At 48.8% G+C, this 22,821-nt stretch overlaps 6 protein-coding genes across 6 annotated transcripts; 2 read left to right on the top strand and 4 right to left on the bottom strand.

Annotated features, from left to right (window-relative positions):
- Nucleotides 1-1,731: 1,731 nt before the first annotated feature.
- BKA67DRAFT_522831 (uncharacterized protein) lies at nt 1,732-4,787 on the top strand (the record flags this gene model as incomplete). Its single annotated transcript, XM_046098415.1, has 5 exons — nt 1,732-3,095; nt 3,223-3,870; nt 3,938-4,129; nt 4,188-4,358; nt 4,415-4,787. 5 exons carry the CDS (start codon nt 1,732-1,734, stop codon nt 4,785-4,787), a joined length of 2,748 nt encoding a protein of 915 aa, XP_045955078.1.
- Nucleotides 4,788-6,412: 1,625 nt separating this feature from the next.
- BKA67DRAFT_575213 (ABC transporter) lies at nt 6,413-11,158 on the bottom strand. Its single transcript, XM_046103480.1, has one exon. It carries the CDS (start codon nt 11,059-11,061, stop codon nt 6,580-6,582), a length of 4,482 nt encoding a protein of 1,493 aa, XP_045955077.1. The 5' UTR covers nt 11,062-11,158; the 3' UTR covers nt 6,413-6,579.
- Nucleotides 11,159-11,951: 793 nt separating this feature from the next.
- BKA67DRAFT_661531 (uncharacterized protein) lies at nt 11,952-13,412 on the bottom strand (the record flags this gene model as incomplete). Its single annotated transcript, XM_046107833.1, has 2 exons — nt 11,952-12,233; nt 12,294-13,412. The coding sequence occupies 2 exons, from the start codon at nt 13,410-13,412 to the stop codon at nt 11,952-11,954; spliced, it is 1,401 nt and encodes a 466-aa protein (XP_045955076.1).
- A 1,716-nt stretch (nt 13,413-15,128) lies between these two features.
- Nucleotides 15,129-16,424, top strand: BKA67DRAFT_367708 (uncharacterized protein). The gene is made up of 2 exons (XM_046096465.1): nt 15,129-15,188; nt 15,263-16,424. Exon 2 carries the CDS (start codon nt 15,317-15,319, stop codon nt 16,190-16,192), a length of 876 nt encoding a protein of 291 aa, XP_045955075.1. The 5' UTR covers nt 15,129-15,188; nt 15,263-15,316; the 3' UTR covers nt 16,193-16,424.
- A 409-nt stretch (nt 16,425-16,833) lies between these two features.
- Nucleotides 16,834-17,907, bottom strand: BKA67DRAFT_681650 (uncharacterized protein; the record flags this gene model as incomplete). Its single annotated transcript, XM_046108925.1, has 3 exons — nt 16,834-17,178; nt 17,252-17,342; nt 17,390-17,907. 3 exons carry the CDS (start codon nt 17,905-17,907, stop codon nt 16,924-16,926), a joined length of 864 nt encoding a protein of 287 aa, XP_045955074.1. The 3' UTR covers nt 16,834-16,923.
- Nucleotides 17,908-19,904: 1,997 nt separating this feature from the next.
- On the bottom strand, nt 19,905-22,160 carry BKA67DRAFT_594096 (uncharacterized protein; the record flags this gene model as incomplete). The annotated part of the gene is made up of 4 exons (XM_046105017.1): nt 19,905-20,019; nt 20,068-21,240; nt 21,277-21,343; nt 21,383-22,160. 4 exons carry the CDS (start codon nt 22,158-22,160, stop codon nt 19,905-19,907), a joined length of 2,133 nt encoding a protein of 710 aa, XP_045955073.1.
- Nucleotides 22,161-22,821: the final 661 nt, after the last annotated feature.

The raw sequence follows: 22,821 nt of genomic DNA, 5'->3' as shown, positions 1-22,821 counted from the left end.
TTTCCGACTGGTCAATAAGCTTACCAGTCGCCGATGCGTACGTTTTGTGGCTTTCTAGTATACCCTGCCTTGCAGATTCTGCGACCACACCGACATATTCCCAAAGCCATGCTTTTGAGGCACATAGGTGACGAAATGCATGAACTGCAGAGTCACACTGTAGAAGGAGCATATTAGCTCTTTCACCGTCAGATCGAAAACAGACTGCTCAGCTACGACAATCGGACCAAGGATAGGACTGAGTTCCTTCTGCGATGACGTTTCGCACGTGGTCTTGAATGGCCCCCGGTCAATCTTGGCTTGGTAATAAGGCCAGAGTCCGCCAGATGTAAATAAGAAAATAAAAATAATGATAAAAGAAATAAAAACAAGAAATTGAGAGATAACGGTTCCTGTCAAAAGGCAAGGATGTCAGGGACCCGGGTGATCCATGAGCGAAGTTCTTGGCATGCAGTGACCAGTCAATACTAACCATAGAAACGAAGATGCCGCAGTTGAGGTGGGCTTTGCGCAGAGCTCGCGAGCCAGAACTTATCAACTTACCTTATTATTCTGGGCGAGGATCACACCGTTACCGCGTAGATTGTTTTGTGCTTCCGGCACGATGACGGGCCCATGACCATGGTCTATCCTCCTTCGCGAAGGACTAAAAACAACCTTACCCGCACTTTAGCATCCCGACGCGAGACTTGCGAAGTCCACGACCGGTCTAGTGTGCAAGGCTAAATAAAAGTGGCTACTGTACCATTGAAATTGTTCTCCTGATCATGTGCTTTCAAACCTTGTACTTGTCGAAAGACTTCTAACCTTAGCCAAGCTCATGAGCCGCACAAAACAAAACGAGGCTTCTCCCCGTGCTTGTTAGTCCAGTTGTTTGCTTCTGGCGGCCTCATTTTCCAAACTCAATTACTTACGTGCCTGCCACCATCCAGCGTGTTAACAACCAGTGGAGGGAGCCTCAGCTTACACATTTTCTCTGCGCTGCCGCGTTGATGGAAGCCTAGTGCTAAGCCGCCAATCAGCGACAGTTGCCAACTATCTTACCTTCAGCCTCGCTGTTATTACATATATACCATCACGGAATTCCCGACCTCCCGTAGGTGTCTTATGACTATGAATTGGACATTGTGAGTGATGCCTAGTCTTACCTGCCCTTGGTAAATGCGTGAATTGCTGTAATGGCTGCACCTGCCCTTGCACGGTTATGTGGTAAGGCTCAAGCTCAAACTCAAACGTCTGCTCGTGCAAGACAGCTTACCTAGCTCTATGTTTGCTATAAAGATCGAAGAAACCCGGAAGGTCCAGCCTTATGATCAGATCAAAATGGGAGCGATTTCCGTGACTCACTCACTTCACAGCCAATTCACATCATCTTCCAGTCCCACTTTCCTACCATTTCACTCTACCCTCGATGCCATACCACACCATACCACGTCACTGCACATCTTACAATCAAAGGCCCAACTTCTAGTTGTGGCCTTTCTGCCTGCTTCTCAAACTCATTGCCACGACATGACATCGCCAGCAACACATTCGCCATCTGAAGACCTGACACGCTGTCTCTACTTCTCTTCGTTCAGCACTAATAAATTCTGACTTCGAAAACACAGACGCAATCATCAATACAGGTCGCCGCGCTCATCTTGCCAAGCCTCCAGCAATCGTAACCTCACAACGTCGAGCTTCGAGGAGCTCAGATTACCACATTGTATCTAACTGTAAACCATAATCATGGAACAATCGTCTCCGGACTGGCTGCTTGTCAGTCTGCACTATGCATACCCAACAACTGTCTTTACGTACTTTGCAATTACAAGCAGCATCGCCGCCTGCACTCTACAGGCATCTTCGACAACATCCAAGGTGAAGCACAACAGGCCCAAGATCATCGTCTCTCTTCTTTTTCTCTTTGTCGTTTCATATCTAGGTCAGTTGATTCTCAAGGTCACACAAGCCTTACTTGCCTCCGAGTGGCCATCACAGGACACCGTGGTTGGCTTGCTCTCTTGTATGCTCGTGTTCGGCATCGAACAGAGTACGCTTGGCAGTGGGACAGATATTGTCTGGCATCCTTACATTGGATCGTGGCTTGTCGCCGGCGTGTTCGAGCCTGCCATTGCTGTAACATCCGTGCTGGACCAGCACAAACGACTCCAGACTGCTCAAACTCTGAGACCTGAGGTCTTTCTCTCCTTCGACATAGCAATTATCGTAATTCGCTATGTCATCGTTCTTGCGGTGATCTTGGTCTATTTTCTCGGCCGCCAGAAATATCGACCAGATGGCACTGATGAAGAGACAAGCCCGCTGTTACCCAAGACCGGCCAAAGGACCGAGAATGTAGACGAGACCGCAGATAGTGGCTACGGGACCGGCAACAACTCGGAGAATGACACAGACGCGACCAACTCGCCAACCGATCCCGAATCGCCATGGGAACGGCGACAGCGTTTGGCCCGGGAACAAATGGAGAAGCGCCTCAAGAGTGAAGGAAGCTGGATTGCATATGCCAAAGGCTTCTCCATATTCTTTCCTTACATATGGCCTGTCCATAATCGTCGCTTGCAAATTTCTGCTGGCCTGGTTGGTGTTTGCCTCATTGCTGGCAACGCTTTAAACGTTCTCATTCCGAGACAGATGGGTATCCTGCTCGATGCTCTCAATGGTGAATCGGACCGCAACCCTTGGATCGAAGTGCTTGTTTTCGCTGCTTTACGACTTGCCGCATCTGAAGCTGGCATTAACCTTATACGGTCGATACTCTGGTTGCCCGTTGAGTACTATGGAGAAGAGGCCATATCTGTCGCTGCCTACAACCATGTGATGAATCTGTCGGCAGATTTTCACGATTCCAAGAGCTCGTCAGATCTGATTGTCGCTATCTCGCATGGTACGGCCATATCGCGCATGCTTGAATCAATCTGTTTCCAAGCTGTTCCTATGATGATCGACCTTGTGGTCGCTTTCATATATCTATCCGTCAAATTTGGACCTTACGAAGGTTTCATCACGATAGCGACGGGAGTGGCCTTCGTACAAGCTGCAACGCATCTTATTGCACGGTTCAGTGAGAAGAGGAAGAAGATGGTCAAAAGGTGAGTACTCCCAAAGAAGTTCTCACTCCCACCTCTCATGGTCAATTCTGGCTATCTGCTTGTGGAAGCCGCACGACTGCAAAATTCTCTAATATTATGACATCGTTGGGAACTAATGATCATATAGCTTCTTTGAGGAGCATTACGTCAAGCAGGCTGGCATTCAAGGATGGCATACTGTTAGTGCTTTCAACCAGATTCCCCACGAGGAACAGCGATATCAGGCTGCTATTGGTACAGAGATGACTGCGGTTAAAGGATTGTATGCAGGATACCTTCTAGGTCATGCTTTCCAATACCTCATACTACTTTGTGGTTTGATTGCTGGCGCTTTCCTAGCCGTCTACCAAGTTACTCACAAACAGGCTACTTCAGGCGACTTCGTCATGCTGTTGACATATTGGGGGCAACTCACCGCACCTCTACGCTTTTTTGCCAATCTTGGCAAGAGCATTTCACAGGATCTCGTCTATGCAGAGCGACTGCTTGGTGTAATGATGGAGAAGCCAACCATCGTGGATAAGCCAGAAGCCAAGCCGCTATGCCTGGAGGGGGCGTCAGTTGAGTTTCGAAACGTCGGTTTCAGCTACGACAAGAAGAAGGACATCTTGAAGGGCGTGAACCTTACAGTGCCATCAGGCAAGACTGCAGCATTCGTCGGAGCTACAGGAGCAGGGAAGTCCACGATTCTGAGGCTGCTGGACCGCTTCTACGAGGTTACCACTGGCTCGATACTAATCGATGGCCAGGACATCCGAGAAGTCCAATTGTCCAGGTATTTATAGACTGCTACTGCTCCTTCATATCTGGAAGATATAAGCTGACCCTTTCAATTGCCTCAGTCTCCGCCAGAGTATTGGTATTGTACCTCAAGCTCCCATTCTCTTTGATGACACCGTTATGAACAACATTCGATACGCCCGTCTCACTGCCACAGATGAGGAAGTTCACGAGGCGTGCAAAGCTGCGGCCATGCATGACCACGTCATGAAGTTCAGTGATGGCTACCAAACTCGCGTTGGCGAGAGAGGAATGTAAGTGACGCCATGAAGCACACGCATGAAACTTACAGAGAGGCTCACAATCGTTCAGCAAAATATCTGGTGGCGAACTCCAACGCATTGCAATTGCTCGTGCAATCCTGAAGCGACCGGATATTGTCCTACTTGATGAGGCAACTAGTTCCGTGGACACTGAAACAGAGCAAAAGATTCAGGACGGCCTTCGTATATTATGTGAGGCGAGAACAACTTTTATTGTGGCGTGAGTAATCGAATGTAAATTTACAATTCTTTTGCGCATTGCTGACTTCAATCCAGGCATCGCTTATCCACAGTCATGAACGCGGATATTATATTTGTTGTCTCCGATGGCGAGGTGGTGGAACAGGGTAGCCATGAGGAACTCTTGGAGAAAAAAGGCAAATATGCCGAACTATGGTCGAAGCAAATTTTCGTGAAACCCAAGGAGCCCAAGGATACATGCACCATCAGCGACACCGCATCGAAGCCTGAGGAGCTTCCTGCCGGCAATGTCACTTCCAGCAGCTCTGCAGACTCCACAGCTTCGAGTTCCACCGAGTCCAACAACAAGGCGAACCAGCAGACTGCAGTACCGAAGATTATCACTACGCCTATTGCGAAAACTCCAAGTGGGCACGAGAAAGAGGTAGATCAGTCGAAAAATCCTTGATTTTTTGACTGGACTGACCTCTTTCGCAGGGTTCTAGGTTGAATCCTGGTGCGCCAGAGTTTACACCTCGCTCGACGCCTATGGCGCAAGACCACTCCCTTGCGTGGGCTGACGACGTCGAATCTCACGGTTCGCCAGCAGACGAGACTGCCTTGAATAAGGAAAACAACAATCATGCCAAAAATTCCGTTTTTAACAATCAAACGATCGATTCAAGTCCTAAAGCCGATATCATCGTGACAGCATACCGCCGTTTTGAGCCACACGATGCTAGTCGATCGGTTTCCGACCCTGTACCAACTACACCCCAAAAGAATAATCCGGCTCTGCTGGTGGAAACTCACCACCCAGAGGTCGACAAGACTAATAACGTGTTGCAGTCCAAAACAAACAAACCCGGACGCTCTGTAAACAGAGGTCGAGGTAGAGGCAGAGGCTATCGTGGGGGACGCAATCATGGCGGCACCCGAAGCGGCACCCGAAGTGTCTCAACACCTCAGAGAGGCGTAAAGTAGTGCCGGCGAACGTAGACACATCATACTATGACAAACTGACTTTTTGGAAGAGCAGTGTTACTCATAGTTTTAATTAGGTGTTCTGGCAGTCAGACAAAGTCTCCTCCTTACGACGTGGAGGTATATACACTCTGATCATTGCGGCAATCAGTGATACAACGAGATGTCATTTGTAACTGAGCCTTTAGAACTAGAATATCTATGATTCTGAAACAAAATAAAGCAAGTTTTCTTAATAACTCTATCGAAAAGTCCGATGTGTCCTAAAAAAGAATAAAATGAAAAAAGTTCTCGCAGTCCCTTAGAGAGGTCTAGTAGTTGTGAATAATGATAACAACGTTTTAGGTTCCTTGTTAATAAGTTTGAGATCATCAAATAGTGATATCAGCTCAACGTTATACACGAGTATCGTGTTTGAGGGGCATAAAATAAACATCCCTCAGGCTTTGACTATGATTTGGAGTAGGTAGCGTTATCGTAGCGTCATTTATGTACTTGTAGCAGCTCCAAGGGCAGGATGTGTCCAGGAAATCACGTGGTACTAAATAATGTTTTCTGTGTTGAATAACTCGCAAGTGATTGGACTGTCTGGTTTCTCACATCAGTTTGTTGATGATCCCCGATATTCACTGCTGTAAATATTTGGATGGCCTACCTAACGAGGCTCTCATGGTAGTGGGAGTTCTTATGTCTCGGAAAATTGTATGGCTTCGTGCGGAAGGTTTCGTGCGTCATGGACACGAGAGTGGCCTAGTAGACCAAGAACGTTGGATGGTGTACGCGGATCAACAAGATTTGAACGGCATACCTTGGTGGTGGGTATAGCTAAGGCGGCGCAGTCTTTTATCAGGTCGTGCAGCAGAGGTAGAGGTGTCGTTCGGATGCTTCTCTATGCCGAAAGTTGTGATATTAAAACCACAATAGACTCGAATGATGTATGTCACTCTTCTGTCCAACCCATGAATACCTATTGAAAGGACGTCTACCTTATACTTCCGGCTCGAACAATCTTTGAATCCCAAAGCAACTTGGGGAATGCCTGAATCGGTTCGACGAGACAACACATTAGAAACGGGCAACGAGCCGTCAGCGTATTTCAAAAGGCGTGGTCTTAAAAACCCTTCAGGTAAATATATTCAACTTGGTACGCAATATACTTGTTTCTAGTCTTGCAAGATTTTCGAGATCACCCCCACGGTACTATATAGTTTGTCGGCGATATCTAATAATAACGTATATGTATATGTATATCAACTCCAAATAAAAGGAAACGCAGCTTATTTCGTATCGGAAGGTGGTGGCAAATTCTTTGCGGGACCACATTCAACTACCCGTCCAGCATCAAGCCGGACGTACCAATCAGCATCCTTGACAGCCTCAAGCCGGTGCGCAATCGTGATCACCGTGCTCTGTTTTAACTCGTCCCTGAGCACATCTTGGATAGCTAGGGCCGTCTTTTTGTCGATGGACGCCGTCGCCTCGTCAAGCACAACTACAGAACTGCGTCTCAGCACCGCCCTCCCGATGCCGACCAGCTGCCGCTGGCCCTGGCTGAGGTTCTTGCCGCCGCCTTCGACATGCGAAGTCAAGGACCACTCGGGTCCCAGAATACGATGCAGTACTGCAATACACTCTGCATCTGAGTGCTCCTCGAGCGGATCGATGTTCTGCCGCAGTGTGCCCGGGAAAAGCACCGGGTCCTGAGCAACGAAGCTGATACGTTGGCGCCAGGTGTGTACATTGACCCGTGAGATATCCATGCTGCCCACATGAATGCTGCCCGTCTCTGGGCGTAGAGTTGCCAGCAAGGCTAAAGCAAGCGTGGACTTACCAGATCCCGTCCTTCCGAGCACGGCACAGGTCGAACCGCCAGGAATCTTGAAGCTGACGTCGGAGAGTGAAGGCTCCAGGTGTGGTGCATATTTCATTGTGACGTTGTCGAATTCGATATCGTCCCCGAAAGCGGGCCAGTGAGCCGGCGGGTCGATATCGCCGACCTGTTCCTCCTCAAGCTCCAACAATTCTATGACACGTTCGACCGAGACGAAGTCCATCTGCAGCTGCCCGTAAACTTTACATAGCATATGAGTAGCGTCGACAAATTGGGCAGCTGTTGTCAGCACGAAAGCAGTCAGACCAGGAGATAGCCCGTTGTAAAGGGCGATCATGGTCAGGACGAAGGTCGAGACTGCTGACAGCGAGTCGAAACGGTACATCAACCAAGACTGGAGCGACCAATAGAAATGGTCTTTCTGTTGGAAAGCATCGGTGACGACGATATTGCGGTTCTGGAAGTTGGGTTGCGCCTTGAATGCGCGGATTGTCGCTAGACCATCCAGTAAAATACCAAAGTTCGACATGAGAGGACTCAGGGAGACCATCTCGAGCCGACGGAGACTTTGTGATGCAGGTAAGAATTGCAAGAATATGTATACGAATCCAAGCGTCATGACAATGGCAAATATGAAGAAAATAGGAGTGACCAAAGCAATGATGACCATAGCGGTCGCCCAAGTAAGGAAGAAGAAAGCCATGTTCTGCAATGGTGATATGATACCGCCATCCAACATTCCAATGTCCGAGGTCAATCGGTTCATCAGCCGGCCCACAGGCGTGACATCGTAAAACCGGAATGTGGCGTTACTCACCCTTGTGACGACTTGAACGTATAAACTCTTCGCAGCGACGTATAAGATGAGAAGCAGAGCGAGTTGAACGATGGTGAACAATGCCGTCATCGCGAGAGCGATAACCAGATACCAAATCAACCATGGTCGCACATTCTCGTAGGGGGGAGGAAGGTTGTCGAAGAAACGATCCGCGAAAGAACCACTTCCATCCCTTCCCCTTTCCACGATAGCGAAGACAACTCTGCGGGCCAGAAAGGCGACGTCCATATCCATATCAACTTGCTTATCCGGGTAAGCTTCAGAGAAGGCTTTTAAGAACCAACCACTGAACACGCGCGCGAGGCGGAAAATGGTGAATAGGACAATAAGGACAGCCCACCACCTCAGTTTCCCTGCTCTGATATAAGTCCAATACACCGACAGAACAACACCGCCGTCTTTGCGGTGTTCTTCTTCAATGAACTTGTCACGAATGGCGGCATCCTGTTCTTCCGCGGACGGCTCAGCCTCATGAGCTTCTTCTGGATTATTTGCGGATTTCGAGGTCGCAATTTGTTCCGGGATTTCATCAATGTCCAATATGCGACCTTTTCCATCCTGTATCTCAATGACCTGGTCTGCTAGATGTGTTACCAAATCGACGCGGTGCGTGACCAGAACCACCGTCCGACCTTCAACTAGACTACCACGGAAGAGCTTCTGAACAATGGTCTCGGCGGTGTTGTGGTCTAATGGTGCCAGAGGATCGTCAAGAAGCAAAATGCGGGACTGGCTATAAACAGCACGGGCCAAAGCAACTCGGGCCTTTTGTCCCCCAGAAAGTCCTATTCCGTTCTCTCCGATGAAAGAAAGATCGCCGTGCTCGAAACTCGCGAGATCAGTCGTCAATTGACAGGCTTCGATGACCTGTTTATACCGTACAGGATCGTAGGGAGACGAGAATAGAATATTATCACGAATACTCATGTGTTGCAACCATGGAGATTGGGCACAGTAGCCAACCATCTCATGCGGAAGAATGCAGTCGCCAGCCCAACGATCAAGTTCGCCAAGGATTCCCTGCAGAAGGGCGGATTTTCCAGAACCGACTTGTCCCAGAATCACTGCAAGACCAGTAGTGAAGTGGAGGTTGAGATCATATAGGACAGGATTGTTAGTTCCAGGCCAAGCAAAGGAAGCATCACGGAACTCAATGTCAGTAGCTTCCTCGTTTGAAAACCCCTCGTCTTTGTCAGGCTCTGCCATAAAAGCATCCAGTCGGCCGATAGCAACAGAAGCATTCAAAAGCATCATGAACAAATCGGGAAGCTCCTTCAAACTAGTTTCTAGCATGTTGAACAACTGCAGAGCTGGGAATGCAATATCAACCGACAAAGGCCTGCCCGCGATGTAGGTGTAGCCAAAGAATGTGATAACAGGGAACAAGGCCCCTGCAGAGATATTTATAGTCCCCAAAAGAACGGCCCACAAACCGGTTATGATTTTGAGATGTAGTTCGCTATCTCGTGCAACCATAATCTTGTCGAGCCATTTGCCTTGCCAATCATACCATCTGAGATGGCGGATGGCCTCCACGAACTGGGAGGTGGCCTGCAGGCGTTCGTCTGTAGCAGCTCTTCGGCGTTTTTCTCGTGAAATAAGAGCCTTGACAGAAAGCCCATTGAGTAATTGGATAAATACGACCCATGCAAGACCAAGCAGGCAAGGCCAACCCAAGAACTGCCAAACCAAGAAAAGCGAAAGGCCAAACTGTAATGGCTTTGTGATAAGGGCTGGAAAATCCCAAAATCGTTGCGCCACTTCGTAACAGTCGCTCCTCATCAAATTTAGTATTTTTCCCATGGACGCTGGTGCCTTCGCCGTTTCAGCCTTCTCCGAGCGACTCTTGCGAATCTTTAGCCAAATAAGTAGACGGGCAAATCGGCCTTCTTCAACTTTTCCACCATCAAGTTCATTGCCATTGACGTGCTTTGGGTCATTTTCTGAAGGTTGGAATCCTTGGGATTTCCTGGTCAATGTCTTGGCGTACACAGTTGTAATCATTTCACCACGAGATCTTTCGTAGGCGCGACGACTGTACCAAAGGGTGAACACGGCAGACTGTGCGGCTACCAGTCGTACAGCCAATATAGTAATGGCATAGAATATCGACTCGTTCCTCGAGCCGTTCTGAATACTAGCAATCAAGCGTTGGAGCAGGACTGGGTTTGAGAGATTGGCAACCATCTCCAGTATTCCTAAAGATGTAGTGATCATGAGATCCAATCCGTTTGCCAAAATCAGTCTCCAAATAAGCGATCCTCGAAGGTCTTGGAATAGCATATGAAGGCGGCTGTGCTGGAATTCAAAAGGCAGCAACCAGACATCTTCGTCATTGAGGGTCTTCTTTGAAGCCACTCGCATCATTGGGCCCATCCACGAGACCGTCATGAACTGCCACAGAGTCAATTTATCTTCTGGACTACGAAGCTTGTTCGTCGCTTTATCATGTGGCCCAGCAATACCCTCGGCGCTTAAGCCGGGGTCCCTCATAGGCATTGATAGGATAATGATGATATAGCCGATAGCAATACACAATTCTCCAAGGTAGATGATATTTAGCTCTCGTAGAGTCTTGTAGTTTGCGTAAAGGGCGAATGCATTGCTAAGAGTAGTAGTGCACAGTATAGTCAACAATGTTTTGGGTGTCTTCGACGGTCGGGCGATGACAACGAGCAGAACGGAAGCCAACCAGGGCACTAGGCCAAGCCATGCCCAAGAGTTTTCATATATTGCTGATACTGTAGCCAAAGCAAGACCTGCAATGGAGAGCAGAAGGAGAGCAACGGCTGGAAACGACCATCTCCTTGTGCGCGGCGCGTTCTGCCAGGCATCTTCCTGGGCGAACTTGCTGCACCACTGAGGCGCTGCCGGCAGTGAAAGTCGTATCAAATAGATGAGGACCAGAGCTCCAGCAATTGATGCTTGTGTAATGAAGCTGTATCGGCTGTCCGTCACAGAGTGTGTGAATGGTGTGCTCTCTAGGATCTGCAAGTTCTTATGAGTAACAAAGTGGGAATCCTGGGAGAAGCCAGACTCCCCGGCGAGGAGATTCTGTACTTCATAGCCATGAGCATAGAATGAACGCATCACACTCAGCAAAAAGACGTAGGTATACCTCAATGGAAACTCATATATATTCTGAAAGATTCATATTTGAGGTGTGGGTTCGTCAGACAGAAGAAATGCAGTTAGCTGGGGAGTGGATCAGGATGCGTCAAGCCAAGTGGAGTAGGATCCTCGTTATCCATCGACGCGACGCGGGGAGGGCGAACTTCACCGCTGTATTAGTGCGGAGCATGATGGTAGCATCTATTGGTAGTTCACCCGGTGGAGATGTCGCATATGCAACTTGACAGGTTCATTCAATGCGTTGCAACAATCCCGTTCGTCTTTGGAATGCAGCACTACAAGGCAAGCGGGAGATGGGTAGCAGCGCTGGTCGTTGTCAGAAACTAAGACAGCCGCCGTGAGGTCATCTTATCGTTACGCAACGTTGCACAGTTGTCAACTTGTACATATGTCGTATTACCATGGTGAGATTTCGAGTATACTGGAGGGGCTATGATAGAGTATGGATCAACCTTTCATCCTTTACATCGGTAACGAACATGCGTTTGTCGTTTGCTGCGCTCTCAATCTTGCACAATTGAGAATATTCATTTCCAAAGACATTACGAGCACAAAACCTGCCGCTTGCTGTCCAAGGTTGGTTTAACAACATTCGACGCTTGCAAATGCCACGACGTCTATTAGCTAGGTATCAAGCAATCTGAACACTCAGAAACAAGATTATGTTTTCGCGATTTCTGCACTTGCACACAGCTGCTCAGCGCGAGGATTATTCAATTGTGTTGCCTGTCACCAAGCTCAACCCAACCAGCCTGCGACGAGCTCCTCATGAAACGAATTTGCAACTAGGTATCATCCACCAACGCCTTCGCCCTGAAACCGAAATGCAAGAAAACCTGTTGCTACAATTACTCGCCGATACAGGCAATCATCAACCTCTCGTAATCACCACTTGTCTCGCCCTTGATGCGCCTGGACAAGGAGGTCTTGTACCTCTGCTGATATGCACCCTTGATATTAGCCAGAGCGGGACGATCCCAATGATAATGGACCACTCGGGCAATCAATAAATGGTCCTTTGTACCAAGTCCGGCCATAGCATCCTCAAGCATGGCAGCTGCGTGCATATACTTGTCAGCAGCATGGTTCAACTGGTATAATAATGCATCTTCCATGTGACCACTGAATTCCTGTAAAATTGTCAGCACGTACGCTCTTCTAGTATGATTGAATGTATGAGCTGAACTTACTTTGCGGATGACATCAGCGAGACGCTTTCTAAACTTCTGCTCGTAAGCATGCGCGATTGCCCGAATCTGGTTGTCGTTCCTGGTGCTGAGAATAGAACAGAACATCATCTCATCAGTGCCGACCTTGCCTTCGCCACTACGATATAGGTCCATGACGTCGCGGTCAATGTCCTGTGGGATCACAGGGGCACTATCCTCGGCTCTAGCAGCACCCAAGACAATCAAGAAGTGGCGTTCGGTCTTCATGCTCAGGTCACCCTTCACATCAGATTCGAGTGATCTGCCAAAGGTCTGCCTATACTTGCCCTTGATAGCTTGTATGTCTGCATTCGAGCGACCAAGCAGTACGTCGTTCAAAATCTTCTCCTTAGTGCCTGGTCCGCTCATGGCGTTGTAAAGTGAGTGACAATCATGGAGCAACGGCCCTTGAACTATAGCGACCAAGCCTTTTTCGAACCAACCGCCGGTCTCTGAAATGATGTCCTTCTCCAAACTCCGTTTGAAAGTGCGCATGTAGGTGTCCTTGATCAGCTCAATCTGCAACGGGTCTTTATTGGCCAACACCTGGATCAAAACTTTCTCGTTTGTACCAAAACCCTTCATCGCACCCCTCAGGGCCTGAGCATCGGGGTTGGCATCCCATTGAATGATCTGCGGCGGGCCGTATCCCAAGCTTGCTGGAGTTGGAGGACCACCCCACGCAGGTGGAGGGGCACCGTAACTTTGTTGTGGAGGAGCACCGGGCGGTGCGCCATAGCCTTGCTGATGGTACGGAGGCTGCGGTGAGTGGCCGCCATAAGGTTGATTTTGCGGAGGATAGTGTCCACCTTGTGGAGGGTACGGGCTGCCATGCGACGGAGCTTGGTTGTAACCGCCATACTGCCCTGGGGGCGGCCCCGGTGGTGGCGCGCCGTAATGACCTCCATGTTGAGGAGGTGGTGCACCGTAACCTTGGGGAGGGCCTGGTGGGGGCTGCCCGTAGCCACCGTATTGACCAGGTGGTGGTCCTGACGGCGGCGCGCCGTACTGGCCGGGAGGAGGCTGTTGACCATATCCACCATACTGCTGTCCCGGCGGAGGACCGCCTGGCTGGCCGTAGTTGTATTGCTGATAAGACATGAAACTCGTTGAAATAAGGTGAGGTTGCAAGTCGTGTGGTGTGGTGCGGTGTCGTGTCGTGTCGTGTCGTGTCGTGGGTGTGATTTAAGGTCCTAGGACTTCGCAAATATGGAGGTGTCGTCAGAAGACAGTTCAGCTGCGAGAAGACAAAATGATATTTTGGTTTTAAAGGAAGAGTCAACAGCGGCGGCGGATTCAGCGCTTTTGCCTTAGAGTCTCAGACCAGAGCTTGCGAATATGAATTGCCACGTTGAGGCTATGTATGCGCCGTGCGAAAGAAATGCTCGCTGGGCGCTCTTGGGTTATTTGAATGGTTACTGTGGCCAAGACCACTGCGAGCCAACAGCCCACCTTGTGATTGCCCTTTCAGCTACCATAGCTCGGATAGCTTGCAGATTTTGGTGGCGGAGCACAATCAGATCAGGCTTCAACGTCATCTCACAATATTTGCTCCACAAATCAGCTGCGCTTGCCGGCCAGTGTAGATGTACGGGGTTTGCATCACTTCTCGCATTATGTACAGCGGCGGTCTAAAATGGGAATGATGGCATGGTGACAGGTCGACTTGTTCGGTCCTTGTGATTCTATAGTGCAGTGTGATTCAGAGCCACAACTATGATCTTTCTATCGGCGTTTCGAAAAATAAGAGTTGGTCCTTGCGATGCATGCACGCTTATCCCTGGACTGGATCGTCCGAACAACTGCTCCTCAAATGTGGACACACGATCAATAGCGCGGGGCAGTCCAAGTCTCCATGTATGCGCCACAGAGATGACGTGCAATAGGGAGCCTTCACAGCAGGCACCTGTGTAATGTATGCAGAGAATACACATGTACATACTTGCAAGTTGCATGGGCACATAATCCGTAGATCCGTTACAGTAAAGTAATAAGTAGGTAGGTGGTGGTGTAAGCTTTTCGTTCTACCAGCCAGTACCACTGTGTCGGTCACTGCTGGCTGGAGGGAGACACTGTTTCAGGGAATAAGGTGCTGTGCTTCTTTTTATTTGAACATAATATTGTCATCGGAGGTCTCGCAATATTGATCGCCTCACTTTCCTTTACCATCTACGGATCCGAACGAAGTACGAAGTCTTGCGAATTACGATAGATTCGATTCGAAAGTAAAACCGTCTATGGCATCTATATCTATCAGGGTACTGGTAGTGAAGGGAACCATGCACAGCCCCACCCAAACCCTCTCCAAACAAACTTGGAAGTTGTTCACTCAGTCCCAGGGTTGACGAACCAATGCTGCCGGGAATCCGAATTGATACGTTATGTACATAGGGAACAAAACAACTTGAAGACATCCCCCCCCCCCCCCCCCCCCAAAAAAAAGCGCAGAACCTGTCTCACCGAAGCACCGAGATATGACTGAAACTCTAAACTCGTTGCGGGCTGCAAGAAAGGCCATGCACGTTTTGGCGTTGACAACTTATGCCGTTGTCGCTGTAAACACGCCTCAAGTCTTGCCGATGCCATCCCCCGCGTGTTCTACCTCTCATGTTCATGTGCAAGTCGACGCTAGCGCAAGGTACAGTATGTCGCTTACCCTTTCCGGCCAAAAGTAGGTGGCTGGCATGCTACCGAGCCAATCACAAGGCAACACTCATCCCATGCAGTTTCCAGCCACCAGAGTTAATAACATACTCCAGGGTCCATCACAACCCTTACACATGCCAGTAACACGCCTGACAGCCAGCCATCTGAATAACACCTATTGTCAGAAAAGAAGAAAAAGTCGCCCACAATAAAAGCACCATTGCCAGCTTGGTAGGTCTAGAATGTCTCTCCTTTTCTCGTTCATCCTGCAGATCCCTCAAGTCAAGTCAAGCCAACTCTGCAAGGTTCGTTTCCAGTCTGTCTAGTATTCAGCATCCTGAACCACACTCATTGTCAAGATGCGATCCAATCTGCCTGTCTCGCTTCTGTTCGCGATATCGTTTCAATGTTTTCCTGCGTCAGCGCTGCCTTTTCTGAGGTGGGGAAGAGCTTCTCCCTCGCCGCTTCTAGCGACAAGAGCCTCGGTTTCCGTTGTTCCTATCGACGGTAGCGGAGGGGATGGAGAATCTGGGTCTGGAGGTGCAACGGCTACCACAATTTTACAAACAGTATCCAAGACTGTTGTTGAAACACTGCCGCCGGTCACAGAAACAGATACGGTGGTCGTGACGGTCAAGCCCACTACAGAGGTCATTTCCACGGTCTCTGTCATTGATGTTCGACCAACTACGGACGTAGTCACTACCACAGTGATACCACCAACAACAACAACATCGTCTACAGTGATTGCAACTAGTCAGACGACAACCTCGGTGTCAACTACACCTATCACAACCAGCCAAATCACTTCATATTTACCTACGTCGACATCCACAATTACGACCATCAGTCCAACAACTGCATCCTCAGCATCTACCACTACTACCACTCCAGTGACCTCAACATTGGACATATCATCTACACTGAGCACATCGTCCACACTGAGCACTTCTATATTGAGCACGTCGTCTACACAGCCGACTGTCACATCGGAAACCTCCACCGCCTCTGCCGCCCCTACTTCGACCACGACCTCAGTTTCGACTCTGAATTACTCTTTGACTACGCAGACAACTGCTAGTATCACTTCGACTACTTTACCCCTAACTCCGTCAGGAGTTTACCTGACAACGCCTGTTCCCGTGTCGACTACCTCGTACGATGACGGCCTTTGGCATACGAGTTACCCAGCTTGGAATGGAACCACAACACCAAGATTCGTCCGTAAGCAATAATAAGTTGCAGGCACAACAGGGAGCAACAATTTACAAGAGCATGATATTTATTGAGTATGCGCTGCTGGATAGCGCTTGCGAGAGACACCGCGGAAGATACCCCCTGAATGATTAATGTAATATCAAGATTTGACATATAGACGAGCCGAGAGAATATTATTGGGTGAGCAACGAGACTCATACTGGAACGGACCTCGCTAGACTAGTAAAATAATGGTAGAACCATCTGAACGTATCTACCTACACAATGTGTTTGGTGCTGCCTGGCTGATTTGGCCTGCTAAACCGGTGAGAGAAAGTGCGAACATGAACGTTGAAAGTGCCGCTATGCAAACATCAAATGGAAACAAAGCTGTTCGTCGAAGTAGTATTGACACAGTGTCGAGTAGTTATAAAATTTGAAACCTCCACGTAATTCGGGACTACTCTCCACTAGAGTATTGGGTATTGTCACGATAGGGCATTATGTAACTCTAATCAAGGTCCATTCGACATGCTGTGAAATCCAGACCTCCTATCAAAAAATTAGAACCTTCTCAGTATTTCGCAGAGGATGAAGCGATCAAAAGGAAAAGATCCCAAGCGATTTATTCAAGGCAATCCAATTTGCGGGGAAATACCCTTTTAATTGTGCATCGCGGCAACACCCCGAATCATTACGTGTCCGTAGAGTAGGGACTAAACAGACAAATGGAACAGTCCAACGGACCCGAGGTTTACTTTCAAGCCAACTAGTAGAACTTCTGGCAGATCTCCTCCCCAGACATAACACCAGTGCATTGGTTCATATGCGGATCACAGTCTGTACCAACGCAGCAAGTGACACCTTCTGACTGGCACTGGGGATTGCCGTTGATATTGGCGCCGTGGTCGTGGGGGAACGTATAGGCGGCGCCTTCGCATGGTTGGAAAAACTCGGTGGCACTACTCACGCTCTCATCCGGCCGGAGGGGATTCCTGCAAACGCCGTCACCTTGGTCCTCTTCCTGTTCCATTCTCGGTATGAGCAAAATAGCAAAATAGCAAAATAGCAAAATAGTGTTAGGTCCTAGCACTTACCGGGCATCTGTTCAAGGACAACAAGTCCCAGCTGCATCCGGTCAGGACTTCATCACCACATGAACATGTGAGCGGGACCGAGAAACCGTCACTGTAGACTGTTAAGTTAGGTTGTGAGGCTTACTGAGGAGTACTTACACCATGCTAACATCAAAATCCAGCTTAACCTTGGTCTCCCCATTGCCGTTCACTTGCTCAAGAAAGCTACCTTCGAGGAGGGTCTCGGATCCTCCAGTCAAATGGTAGTTTGCATCGCCCACGGACATCTTCCCGTGCCAACCGCTGGGGATGAGGAACCTAATTGTTTCGTTGACGTCGACTTTGCCAACGTCGAGGTGGATGGCACGTTTAGGGTCGCTGTCATCGCAGCTACCCCCTATGCCATCGAAGCCAGTGAGTATGATCTCGTCGTACTCTGTGTTGTTGGCGAGGATCATGATCGGGTGTGGCGACCAACCAGACAGACCACAACCTCGTGTTAACAAAGCCTTGATTGCCGAGGTGTGCTTGTTCACAACGGTGAAGACCACCTGGTCTGGACCGGTTTCCATGGGTGATATAGGGTGGTCACCTTTGTACAGCGGAATAATCGTAGAGTGGAGAAAGGCCTTAGAGATCGTATTTACAATATTGGCGAAATTCGGAATCGCGACCATGATGATGATATTGAAGATTTCCCATGCCAGTAAAATGTGGGAATTCAGTGTGTCAGCGAAGCTTCTCTGCACAAGTGGACAAGGAAGGAAAATTGGGTAAGTTTCACAATCATGGCTTGGGTCGAGAAACAAATATGAAAGAGGGTCAAGAGGAGATTGGAATACGCTGGAAGAAACTTCTTTTCATGCTGGAGTTGTTGAGAGGCTTTCAATTAGATCAACTAAGCGTACTGTATTTGGTCACAAACATGCTCAGCTCCAATGACAGAGGGCATCAATTATTCGTTCATATTTCCGGATATTTACCAACTTCGTGGATCGCCAAGGACGAAAACTTTGTGAGACCCAGTGAAAAAGAAGTAGTTGCGGTATGCTTGTATGATTGAGTTTAACGAAATGATGGTCAAGCCATGCATGATTCTCAAGCTGATCTGAACCATCAAGAAGTCGAGCAGGTATTTGACGCTAGGATTTCTTGACCACGTTCGTCGGATGCAGATTCTGACAAGCCAGTAAGTAGCAAGGCTTAGCTGGAACCTCCTTCAATGGGGCATGTGTAGGTATTCCAACATAATAATATTAATAAAGATTTACTGCAGAAACCCGGTAGACATTGTCCACACCAGACTGTGCGTTCATTTTCACGTCAAGTTTGTCCACGATCTGGTCGGCTGCAACTGGCATGGAGTAGGATGTATGGATGCAGGGATACGGTGCCAAACTGGCACTATAGCATGAGCAAGTTTTAAGAAGAATATTCTCCATTTTGATTGGAGTGCACTGAAGGAAGTTCATTTGTTCCTCAGCCCGCAAACCTCACCTTCCAAAGACTGTTAATGGTTAGTCCGGATGAAAAGTCTTTGAGTCTCAACAGACAAACTGTTGAGCTAATGGTGTAAAGTTTTAGGCTACGTAGTTGCGACTTGTTGGACTCCTCCAGATGTTAAGAATATGTCACTTGATGGAAGCGCACTTAAAGCGGCAAGGTCAGGCTTCCTTGCTATGCGGACTTGGACTATTTCTTACTTAATGTAGTTGTATTTTCAAAGCCCACATTGTTGATTAATGTTCCGCGCTTGTTCCTAGGTTTTCTGACGTGTTTTAATGATTTTCTCGGAAGACTTCTGATGGCCCTTTGAGAAGTCACAAACTAAAGGATAATCCTGTGTGTTTGCTGAGCATAGCTAAACGATTTCCAAAATACGCTAGGTTTAGTACTGCTTCTCTGGAGGCTTTCCAGAAGCCGGATCAATGGGGCGAAGCAGACAGCTTTGCTTCAGACCGCTCGGAGAGTGGCCGCAGTCTACAGTCTAGGTCATTTAATGGGGTTATTGACCGTTAACTTGGACTCCATAGATGGTTTGATATGTGTGTACACAGAGCCTCATCCTAGTCAAGGGTACCATTGAAGATTGTACATTCACTTGTTTGTCATACAGTGTTTAGGGCTCCATATAAACGAGTCTGCTGGGCTATCGTTCACCTCATGGGCACTTGACTACCATAACAGTATGCCACCTCAACTCACGGAAGGTAACATGTCTAACTGGATTCTTTAGATTATCAAGGTTCGTATGCTAAAGCGGCACATGGGATGTACCACCACTCATAAAACTGACATTGCCTCCTAGAAATGTCTTTATATTGCCTTTCAGGGCAGAATATGGCTCAGCCTCCATCTAGTAACGCTGGTGGCTACTTCATCTCCATAAAACACGAATATGCAGGTATAGAACACAAGACCACGCCAAATTTGTCTATCGACCGCTCAAAAATGCCTCAATCGCAAGATTTCAAGAAACTAAGTGAAGCGCTTCCGTGACCACGCACATATCTTTCCCACCCACGGCTTCGATGCAGATAGAATAGAATGCGAGTCATTATGCTGTAAATGCTTTCGCAAAAATGTCATGGGAACCCCTTCCCTTCCTCCCAGAACGCCATATCAACCAATATTAAAATCCCGTATTGTAAGTTTGGTGAAATAGTTGGTTCTCTCATTCATCGACCTTGGTCTCTCGGCGCCTGAAGATGCCACGGCTTCTCGACTTGCTTCGAGCCTTCTTTGACTTGATGCTAACGGCATCATCTGCGTATTTTGGCTTATGGATCCTGAATGCTCGTTAGTCATTGTTTGTTTCCACGAGGAGTAAACCTTACCAGCTGTTTCCAGGCATAGTCATTCCCTTGGCTTCAGCGGCACGGTAGAATTTCGCGCTCTTCTTTAAGTCCTTCTTACAGCCAATACCCTGGGCGTAGCAGAAGCCCGCCTCGGCTAGCGCATCGACGTCGCCCCAGTTACCGGCGATCTCGAAGCACCGCAATGCTAGAGCCTTGTCTTGCTCAATACCCCATCCGTTCATGTGGCTGACACCAAGTTCGTAGATACTAAGGGCGAATTGTGCTTTACGAGTCTTGCGCTCAGTCGGGTCCACTGACTTTCCGCCTTTGACCATATCTTCATCCTCGGCTATTTCTAAGCTTGCGCCATCGGCTGCTTTTCGTAGCCATTCTACGCCTTCTTTTTGGTTTGGGCGCATCCCCCAACCGTGCCGACAAGCCAGAGCATACATCAACATTCCTGTCGAGTTTCCACCCTTGGCTGCCAATCGGAAGTGGTAGGTGGACTCCTTCACCGACCCTTCTTCGTGACACTTGATACCCTTCATCAAATGTTCCTCTGCGCTTGTTTCAGCTGCAGTTGATGCTATCGACTTCGCTGGCTTGATAGTACTAGCTGAGTCATTGGTCGACACGGTCGTTGGCGTACTACCCCGGGCCTGGTCATGTAATGGCGAGGTCATGGGCCGCCCTCTTGGTACATCTTCCGATGGCCTTGAATCTGCGATGGATGGCCTCGGTGACGGCTCTCCGGTGACAGACATTTCGTTGGACAGCTTGCTTCGTTCCAGGGACGGTCTAGCCAAGAACGAATCCACTGGTGGTGGCGGTCCATCTAAGTTTCGTGAAGAGGAACTTGCAGGCCTCGATGGTGGCGAGGGCGGTGCCTGGCCTTTTACAAACGGCTGAGCATTAATGGTCGGTGCTAAGGATTGTTCATTTGTAAATTTGGAGATATCGTCTGGGTTGAATATCAGAGAATTTCGCTGTAGCGCTTTGCCTCTTGGCAAGTAATACTTGGAATGAATATACGATGGTGCGGCTTTGGGATCATCATCTGTAAATGCTTCACTGTGCATACTTATCGGGGTATGAGCGGTGTCATCTGCCAAAATAAAGGATGGTTGGCTGTCGGACGATGCTTGCCGTTGTGGTGTCTCGAGGCCTGGTGTTCCTGCTCTGCTCATCGGTCTAGAGAAGTTGAAAGACGGTCTTGGCAACGAAGCGACTGAGCTGATAGAAGGGGACCTTTGGTATGGGTGGAAATTGGCAATGGCTGGAGATGACAGGCCTGTCATCCCGAAACTGCTTCCGCCTGACATCTTTCGAGCTGGCTGGGAATGGAATGAGGCACTCAAGTTGTCGTTGTGGTGGTACTCTTCCGGTTGTGACATGATGCTTGAGGAGCGCTTAGGAAACAGAGTCCTCGGCGGCGCAAGGCCTGAATCGTGTGATACTTGCCTGCTCAATTTCTCTGGTGATGGTGGCAGTGAAGCTGAGACAGGAGTAGTGTCGTTGAATGATGCGTCTCTAGAATTTGCATCTTCGTCCATCGATCTTCTCTCGGTAACTCGTTCCGTCAGTCCCTCCAGATCGCTGGGTGATTGCTCTCTTCTGAAGCCATAAGGACCGTTAGAATCCGTTTCTTCCAAGCGACCAAGCTGTCTACCACGCTCGGCAAATTTCTGGGCAAATAGATGGCTCGGAAGCGGTTCGTTTTGATCCGGCGTAGGAGGAATGCGACTCATGCGGGGATGCATCGATACTGGTCGGTCGATCGGTTCTTCCACGGATGTAGTCATTCCAAAACCTTTGTCTTCTTGTGGGGATCCTTCTTGTCCTTCGGACGAGTCGTACGATAGTGAACGAAAGTATTCAGAGCGTCCTTGGACAACCAGCGGGCTCTCGGTGGTAAGAGGTGGCAACCGGCTCATCCTTCTGCCATCTTTCTGGCTGTCTTGGAGCTGCCTCGCAAGCAGCCGACTCTGTGCAGCGAAAGCATCAAGCGGTGACAGACCGGGAGGCACTTCTCCTGCAATCAACCTTGGGGATCGAAGTGGACGTGAGCCATTAGTAGCGACCGACGCCGACGAGGTCGACCTTAGGTCAATGAAATTAGGGCGCGAACCCATAATGTCGGGATACTGGTGAGGCGGCGTGCCGTCGTTGCCGTGTCAGAAATGAATCGCAGGAAATATCGTGAGTTCAAAGAGTGTTATAGCTTCCTCACTACTAGCCGCTTGAAGCGATTGAGTGTCAGCGTCTATACGCTACTTTGGTGATATATCTGTCGCATGCGGAAGTCCGTGTGACAGGGTCGTGCTGAAAGAACTGGTATGGGTTTTAGTTGCACTTGTTTTTATAATAATGGCTTCTTATTGTGAATGTTGAATAGTGGTCGGTAGTGGTGAATAACAGTGTGATGACGTGCCTACCAGCTGCCGGACAGGAAATGTACTCAAAGGATTGTGGCGGATCGCACTCTTTGCATGAACCATGAGTACAATCTTTTTGAGATGGGACGGTCCCTGAACTGCGGCAGAAGCTATGCGATAGGAATTGCACCGCAGGATCGAAGGCGGGTGCAAGGGTAGGTAGTAGTACACGTCCGGATTTGGCGTTACAGTGGCTGGTTTGGCTGCAATAGTGGCTGGTTGACTGGTTGGGTGTTGCTTTGTGTTGGTGTTGTCGTCAGAGGGCAACCTTTTGAGTTTGACCAGAACATGAACACCGACATCAAGAAAGGACTATGTTTACTCTAATTGCCGTGAATGGGATCCTGTGTCTCGGACA

The sequence above is a fragment of the Truncatella angustata genome (genome assembly GCF_020726525.1).
Source record: "Truncatella angustata strain MPI-SDFR-AT-0073 chromosome Unknown BKA67scaffold_7, whole genome shotgun sequence".
NCBI lineage: Eukaryota > Fungi > Ascomycota > Sordariomycetes > Amphisphaeriales > Sporocadaceae > Truncatella > Truncatella angustata.
This window is presented reverse-complemented; position numbering and strand designations above follow the sequence as displayed.

Bases quoted from the DNA above. Each gene is read 5' to 3' on its own strand.
- BKA67DRAFT_575213 (XM_046103480.1), bottom strand. From the start codon at position 11,061: ATGCGTTCATTCTATGCTCATGGCTATGAAGTACAGAATCTCCTCGCC.
- BKA67DRAFT_367708 (XM_046096465.1), top strand. From the start codon at position 15,317: ATGCGATCCAATCTGCCTGTCTCGCTTCTGTTCGCGATATCGTTTCAA.